At 42.1% G+C, this 7,827-nt stretch overlaps 1 protein-coding gene across 1 annotated transcript; it reads right to left on the bottom strand.

The window, feature by feature from the left end:
* Positions 1-4,713: 4,713 nt before the first annotated feature.
* LOC147621976 (uncharacterized) lies at positions 4,714-7,233 on the bottom strand. Its single transcript, XM_086823002.1, has one exon. The coding sequence runs from the start codon at positions 7,059-7,061 to the stop codon at positions 4,908-4,910; it is 2,154 nt and encodes a 717-aa protein (XP_086679128.1). The 5' UTR covers positions 7,062-7,233; the 3' UTR covers positions 4,714-4,907.
* Between the last annotated feature and the right edge of the window lie 594 nt (positions 7,234-7,827).

The following is a 7,827-nucleotide window of genomic DNA, read 5'->3' as shown; positions in this document are numbered from 1 at the left end:
AATGATTTGCTCTATTGCAATGTCCACAGGTGTGGAACTGATGATAATAGCATGCTTGTAAGAATCTTCTGGCTGTTCTTGGACCATTCACATGTCAAAAGGGTAGAAGTTTTTCTTCTGTGTTGTCCACACTTTTGCTCTGATTAGCCTGATGACTTCCAGTGGGAGTCCTTGAAAGTTATTGCTGAGAAAGATTTGCGCATAAGTGTTGAACTCTTCTTCTTCAGTGACCCAATTTCTGAACTCCTCTAGCCATTCATCCATTTGTTCTGTTTCAGGTCTTCATGCCCAAGAATGCGCAGTAGGTTTTCGAACGAGCAGGATCGCCAAATGTTTTCCACTGAATATTGTCTGGATTGGAGATCGATGCGGGACTCTATGCAATATAAACCAATATCAACTCTTTTACAAATTGAAACTCATAACAAAATATTTGTTTAAATGAGAATAATCTCTTTCCAAGTCATATTAAAGTTCCATTTTGTCAGTTAAAATGTTTCCTCTATTTTTGGAATTGCCATTGTTTCTCTTTATTTAGGTAGCCTCCCATAAGGCGAGGGGGGGGGGGGGGGGGGATTTTTAAACCTAATACAAAGTGTTATAATAGAATATACTACAGAATTAATGGTATTATTACACAACATATTATAAAGTTGTATTACAATATGTTTTGTTCTAGAGTCACACTAAAGTTCCATTTTGTCAATTGAAATGTTTCTTCTATTTTTGGAATTGCCATTGTTTCTCTTTATTTAGGTGGCCTCCCATGAGGGGGAGCAATTTTTAAGCCTAATACAAAGTATTATAATATTAGAATATACTATATAATACATTGTAATGGTATTATGATACAACATATTATAATGGGTTAAGATAGCCATCATGATAATTCCCTTTACAGTAGCAAGCATACATACATACATTAGGAAGGAGGTCCAAAGTATCTTTCGAGATTCTCTTAAATTTTTCATGGTAAATCTCCTCAATCTCCTCTCTCTCTCTTATAGCTTGAAATAGAGAAAATTATGCATGCAATGACATCATCGTCGATGTTCTCAAAGTGCAAAGAACATTCTATATCACTCTATTAATTGAAATTAACACACTCAAAATTTTCTTGACCTCTCTCTCTCTCTCTGTCTCTCTCTCTAGTTAATGCCCCTATGGACTCTAATACAACATGTCATAATGGTATATTATTGCTCCTAAGGGCTTCTCCTCCATAAAATTGTAGCTTTCATTGTACTAAGGCCATTGAGAATCCATTCTTTCCCATGGAGGTAGAATCTTATTGCCATAAGTAGAGGTAAGGATAAAAATTTACCTTGTTTACATCAAAGTATTTAGAGCTTCTAAGATCAAAATACCAAAGCCCTACATCTGTTTATACATCAGTTTATAGTCAAACCTTGTTCAAAAGATCATTAATCAATATCCATCTCTCATCCTCAAACACAAAAGGAGGATTTCTCCCATGAAATCTAATACCATTAAACTTTCTGTGTGTACACCATTTAGGTGATTGCTGTTCCAAAACCTACCTTTTTTTTTTACCAAACTTTGACCACTGATCTAGTTCTCAATGAATGATCAAAAGTTATATAATATATATAACTTTTGATAATTAAAAAAAATTTTGATAATATATATATAACTTTTGACCACTGATCTAGTTCTCAATGAATGATCAAAAGTTATATAATATATATAACTTTTGATAATATATATAACTTTTGATAATATATATATAACTTTTGATAATTAAAAAAAATTACCTTGTTTAGAGGGAAGAGTGTGAACGGTTAGCCAAAACAACGTAGTTTATTGCTACTTTGTACTAGTCAAGTCTCTTAGAACATTATTGTTGTTGTATCAGTTAGTCCACTTGCCAGTATATTGTAACCAGTTCATCGCTTATCTACTCTTGTATCATGACTACTGATGTACTGTTTATCATATTAATGGTAGTTTCCCTTTCTTTACTGTTCAACTGGTACATTCAGTCTATTGTTGTCTTTGTGTGCTACTGGTGATGCAACTGACATTAGTTACACTGATTACTCACTGCATACAGTTACTTACTGTATTTGTAGATTGGCTACTGTAGTGCAGTGGACTCATTGGATCCAGAGAATCATATTGTCTAATATTGATTTAGCCTGATCACCTAGATCAGTTATAGTATCATAAAGGATACAAAATCAGCACTCGCGTTTTCAAAGTGCAAAATCTTTTGCCGTCAGCCAACGAGATCCAAAATGTGATGCATTGGTATGGCTAATCCTGATTGATAGGCCAATCCCTCTTATCATATGTCTAGGAAAAAGCTTAGACGCCTTCTTTGATGGCCTTCAACTCTGAACAATCTCCTTCCCCCCTCAAGCATATTGAAAAATGCACATATGGTTGTCCATTGATGTATATGAATGTCCATTGATCCACATGGCTGTTCGATGCAGATGTTTGTCCATTGGTACATATGGCTATCCGATCCTACAATGAACCCCAGTGTGGGGGGCTAATGGAGCATATGGCTGTCCATTGGTGCATATGGTTGTCCATTGATGATTCATATGGCTTGTCCATGAGCCATGAACAAACGCTTCCAATGAACTGTAAGGGCTTTTCTAACGAAAAATCCTACAAAGAAACCCTATCGAATGGTTGTCCATCGATGCATATGGCTCACGTCTCCCACTTGCATTCTAGCAAGTTGGAAAACCATGTGGCTCATCTGCTTGTCATGATAGTTTCTTGCTTCTTAGATATTAGTGTCTTGCTTGGTATATATTACCTACCAACACTCAAGAATCCAACCTCTTGAAGATGGCTAAATATGAGATACACACAGGCCCTTATAGCAACAAAGCACCCACGCACATATTGTGCAAGCTTGATTAATGATAAAGGTGCTATTACATTACATTACACACATATATCAACTGTCTCTCTTATTTCTCACTACTCTATTAACCTATCGTCGTGGATTTTAGCACATGACCTTCCTTGCCGACAGCTATACATGCTCTCCACCACACCCTCATAAATACGTGAACACACCCGAGCACTTATTTCTTGCTCTTCCTCTCTCAAAACACATGGAGCCAATTGATAGCAAGCTTCGATTGTTTTCGGAAAAAACTGTCGATACTCGTGCTCTGTTCTTTCTTGACTACTCTAAAAAGCTGCCAAAACTCTCAAAAAGAGGCCAGGGAGGGGAGCGAGGTAAAAATTAGGGAAAAAGTTTAGCTCAAAGGTCATTTTTCAAGGGTCTTCCGAAAGTCGTGGACTATTTTAGGAAAAAAAAAAAAAAGAAGAAGAAGTAGTAGTAGTAGTTGTTATATTTTTTAATATATTAGTCCAAGGTATCATTTTTAAGGTTACGAAAAGGGTCTAGAAGCCTCTTTTGCACCAATAGGGCCCCTGGCAAAACCACCCCTTACAATTGGAAGAAGGCAAAATGGGGAACTTACAATCTTGGGGTGGGAAAAACCCTTATATAGGGGTAATGAATAGCCATGAAGACCCAACGGAGCAATGGAGAAAAACCCTTATATAGGGGTAATGAATAGCCATGAAGACCCAACGGAGCAATGGAGATGGACACCAATAGCACACGCACTGCAGCGTGCCATGAGAGCCATGAAAGCAGGCGCGTTAACAATGATAAGAACCCGATCTGGCAACTCGCGCACACATGATGAGCCAAGGTCCTCTCTCTCTCATGCGTAAATGAAAGAGAGTTCCCAATGTGGGCTTTATAGCCTTTGCCTGATGAAGAAATCCGAACATATGGGATTTATCCACCCTTGTCTCCTGCCACATATCATCTGACGGAAGCTTCTAGCTTGAAAATTTCATTTTCTTTCTTCCTTCTCCACAGAGCTTTTTCAATAGCAAAATAAATGATGACCAATGCTAGCTATGGTGCCTAAAATAAACTAAAAAACCCAAAAAGAATGCACAATCGGGTAGCAAAAATTGAGAGCAAGACGCCATCAGTAGCCACCCCCTAGTGTGAGAGAATACATTTATGTACCATTGACCTGTTCAAATCCATCTACTTGCAGAAACAATCCAAATCATAAGCCAAGGAAAAAACAATCCAAATCCTAAGCCAAGGAAAAAAACCATATATGTACTGCATAATAACTGCAACTTTGGTCCACGAAGGTAAAGATGTGAGTACAACCAACTTACCAAGGTATATCAAAGTAAGTTTTAGACAAAATCCCACTATAATTCCCACGTTGTGGAGTACTACGACATCACAATGGAGGCACCGCATACCTAGCTAGATGCGGTTGGGGACAAGAGATCACCGGACTGGGAGGCTGCCCCTGCCCCTGCCCCTGCCCCTGACCATACCTCGCTAGGTATTCGGTGCCTTCTCTGCACAAGTTCATGATGTTGAACACTATCAGGGAAAAACAATGGGAAAGGACCCCTTTTCCCAGAAGGAAAAATGTCAAAAACTTCATGTGCATAGAGGGAGATGTTTACGCAGTTTTGAGAAACAGTTCACATGTAAAATTTTCCATGCAAACAATCATAACAAATAGATTTATAGATGATTACATGGTTTTGAGTAGCAGCTCATGGTTCCACCACGCAAAACCTTCAATGCAGATAAGTTTTTTAAGTTGTCCAGTTTATAAAAAGATTTAATGTTGTCACTCCCTTATTTCTGTGCACAGTACTTACCCTAGCAGATTTCTTTATGTCATCAACTAAAAGACTAAGCGCAAGTAAAAAAAATACAATGCTATTCTGTCACAACCACAAGGGGGTAGCGACGAAGAAACTTCGTTAGCAGCCCCTTAGCCACAAAGACTAAGAAGAGAGAGTCAAAAAAATATATATATACTCTTAGCCACAAGGACTAAGCGCGAGTCAAAAAAATAGTACTATATGTCAAGAAGCCATACGCGACCACTCTTGTGTAATTCTCTCACAGCCACAAGAGGACCAGAGAAGTGAAGCACCCTACTTATCAGCTTCTTAGGCTGATATAACTCCATAAAAGAAGGTGATATAATAGCAACACCTTGAATCGAGTCCAAACTCACACTGAAATAAGTCATTGCAGCACTAATCCCCCTCTCTAGCTGGACAAACTTGTACAACAGCTTAGAGGATGGTGTGTTGCTCAAGACTCGGGGGTGAGAGTACTCTGAAGCAAGCGCACAAAGGTTCAAACTTCGTGTGACCTCTGCGATGGCAATGTTGTGGAAGGGTTGGTGTACATCTTCATCCACCATCGTGGTCTTAACCCTGCCAACTTCTGGACTCGTAGTCTCATCTTTAGTGCTTCCATCATGCACTATCTTCAAGAGTATGTCAATCTCAGCAAATTTTGGTGTGTAATGTGGACACATTTTGTTCCCATATAAACACGGCTGACTGCACAATCTGCCAAGTCTCTCCAGCTGAGCATTTGACTGATAAGGGAGCACTTTGTTGGCGATTGGATGAACCACCCTTGCACCTGGAGTCAAGCTTTCGAACAAACTCCAAAAGCTTGATCTTGACGATCTCTCTGTAATCATCGAGACCGCGCCATTCAACTGTTTCGCAGATTTTTTCATGTCTTGCAATGTGCAATCAGCCTCATCAAACCGCTTGTTGACCACATCGAGCCGCTGGTTGACCTCATCGAACCTCTTGTTGACCCCCACATTAGACTGATAGATCCCTGTAAGTATGGAACACATAGCAGCACACATCTCTTTGGCAGTCGCCTTACCCCCTTTCCCTAGAATAAATTCTAAGGCCGCTTGAGCACCTTCCTTCACCTCATCAGCCTCCTCCTGAACCAGCTGTTTCGCCTTCTCTTGAAGCAATGGCAACACTTGAGCATCTAAATGCTCCTCTGCATGCTGCTGCTCATCCACAACCAGCTGCTCCTCATCCTTTGCATGCTGCTGCTCATCCACAACCAGCTGTTCCTCCTGCTGCTCATCATCCACAGCCAGCCGTTCCTCCTGCTGGTTCAGTTCTTTGATGAATGCGGCTCCCCTTTTCTCTTGAAGTTGAGCATCTGAACATCCACCTTCCTTCGCCTCATCAACAACCACCTTCTGCTCATAAGCAACCAGCTGCTGTTCCTCAACCTTTGCATGCTGCTGTTCATCCACAACCAGCTGCTGTTCCTCCTGCTGGTTCAGCTCTTTAATGAATGTGGCTCCCCTTTTCTCTTGAAGGGATGCTGAGACCCATTCAGAATCTGAATTTTCAGCTCCATGCTGCTCCTCAACATCAGCCAGCTCTTCCTCTACACCCACAATGCTTGAAAGAACTGCATGAAGGGATCTCTTCTGCTCCACATAAATGTGCTCCTCAGTTAAAAAGTCCTCCCACTCCTGGTCTGCACGCCAAAGGCGAGGAGTCGTGCTCCAGGACTCTTGGTTGCCCTCATCATTGACTTCATAAAGTTCTCTGTATGCGGCAAAATTGAAGCACACAAGATTGTCTGTCACTGATCTGCGGAACATTGACACTCGGGTACGAAGCGACTGACCTGTTCTGAGGTCAGTGTAAGATACATGCGCCTCTGTCACTGAAGGCTTCCCTTCGCCTCTCCTGTTATCTGCTTGTTCTTTCGACCTCTGCTTCCCCTTAGCATCGTCTTCTTCGCCAATTAATTCTGCTACCAACATGCGCCTCTTTTCCTGCTCACTCTTCCAGGCCTCCCAAACAGAAGCCTGTCTCTCAGGGTCATCAAAAAAGACCTTTTCATCCATGCTGAAGGAAATACCTGGTTCGGGATCCACAGCTGGCCACCATACATCACTGCCAGGACTGCCATCTTGTGATAAACATGTCACCATAAAAGAATGCATGTTAAAGCATACCAGATTCTCCTTCAGCACCAACTCTTTGAAAGCACACTCTTCAACCTCTTCCTCCTTGTCCCCGTCGCTTCTGCAGTCCAGGACAAGTAACATCTTCGGCCCCTTCTTCGATTTGTCCTTCTTTCGCGTCATTTTCTCCTCTTCCCCGTCCCCTCTGCAGTCGATGGCACCTACCATCTTGGGCCCCTTCTTCTTCTTTCGCGGCATCGTCTGTGTACGTACGTGTGTGTGCGCGCGCGCGCGCGCGCCCGCGTCTGTGAGTCTGTCTGTAATAGAGAGAGAGAGAGAGAGAGAGAGAGAGAGAAGGGGGGGGGGAAGGGGGGGGGCCGGTTCCCAAAAAAAACAAAGGAGGCCTGCCCAGAGAAATGTGGAGAGAGAGAGAGAGGTGTAGCGGGTTTGACAACCAAAAAAAAAAAAAAAAAAGGAGTGATGGAGAGGCCCCTAGTGGAGATGATCTCGTGCATGATTAGGAGTAAGCCATCAGGGCCACATGAGATTGTGCGAGCAGAGATGGGAGTTGCACTGATAGTGACAGAGGCTCTATTCCAAATAGTGGCATACTAGCACAGGCTATGGGAGCTTCCACTAGATAGATACCCCCGGCTAGTCTTGGAGTCCTCGAGACAGCTGACACTCGAGGGAGATACAGAGTGTTGGTATGCACAGGTAGGCACTTGGTTTGGCATGCCCATATGGAATCTTTGTTGAAGATCAGCAAGAACAACCAACAGACCCCATATAAAAGAGCCATGGACTCATCCGTTGAGGACCAGCAAGTCAATCAACCAGATCCATGCCCGGTTTTGGAAAACATCTCTTACTCCTTGTTCCAATATCTTCTTCGATGCACGTGTAGGTATCTTTGGCGACCCAGAGCCCGAGCACCAAATGGTCAGCACCCTCTAGGATCCTTCGCAGCAGGTCACCCAGCGCTTCACTCATAGGCCGCTTCCTTGGTCCCTCATCCACCGTA

Source organism: Cibotium barometz, chromosome 29 (assembly GCF_041138505.1).
Source record: "Cibotium barometz isolate CiBa-2024 chromosome 29, ASM4113850v1, whole genome shotgun sequence".
Lineage (NCBI taxonomy): Eukaryota > Viridiplantae > Streptophyta > Polypodiopsida > Cyatheales > Cibotiaceae > Cibotium > Cibotium barometz.
This window is presented reverse-complemented; position numbering and strand designations above follow the sequence as displayed.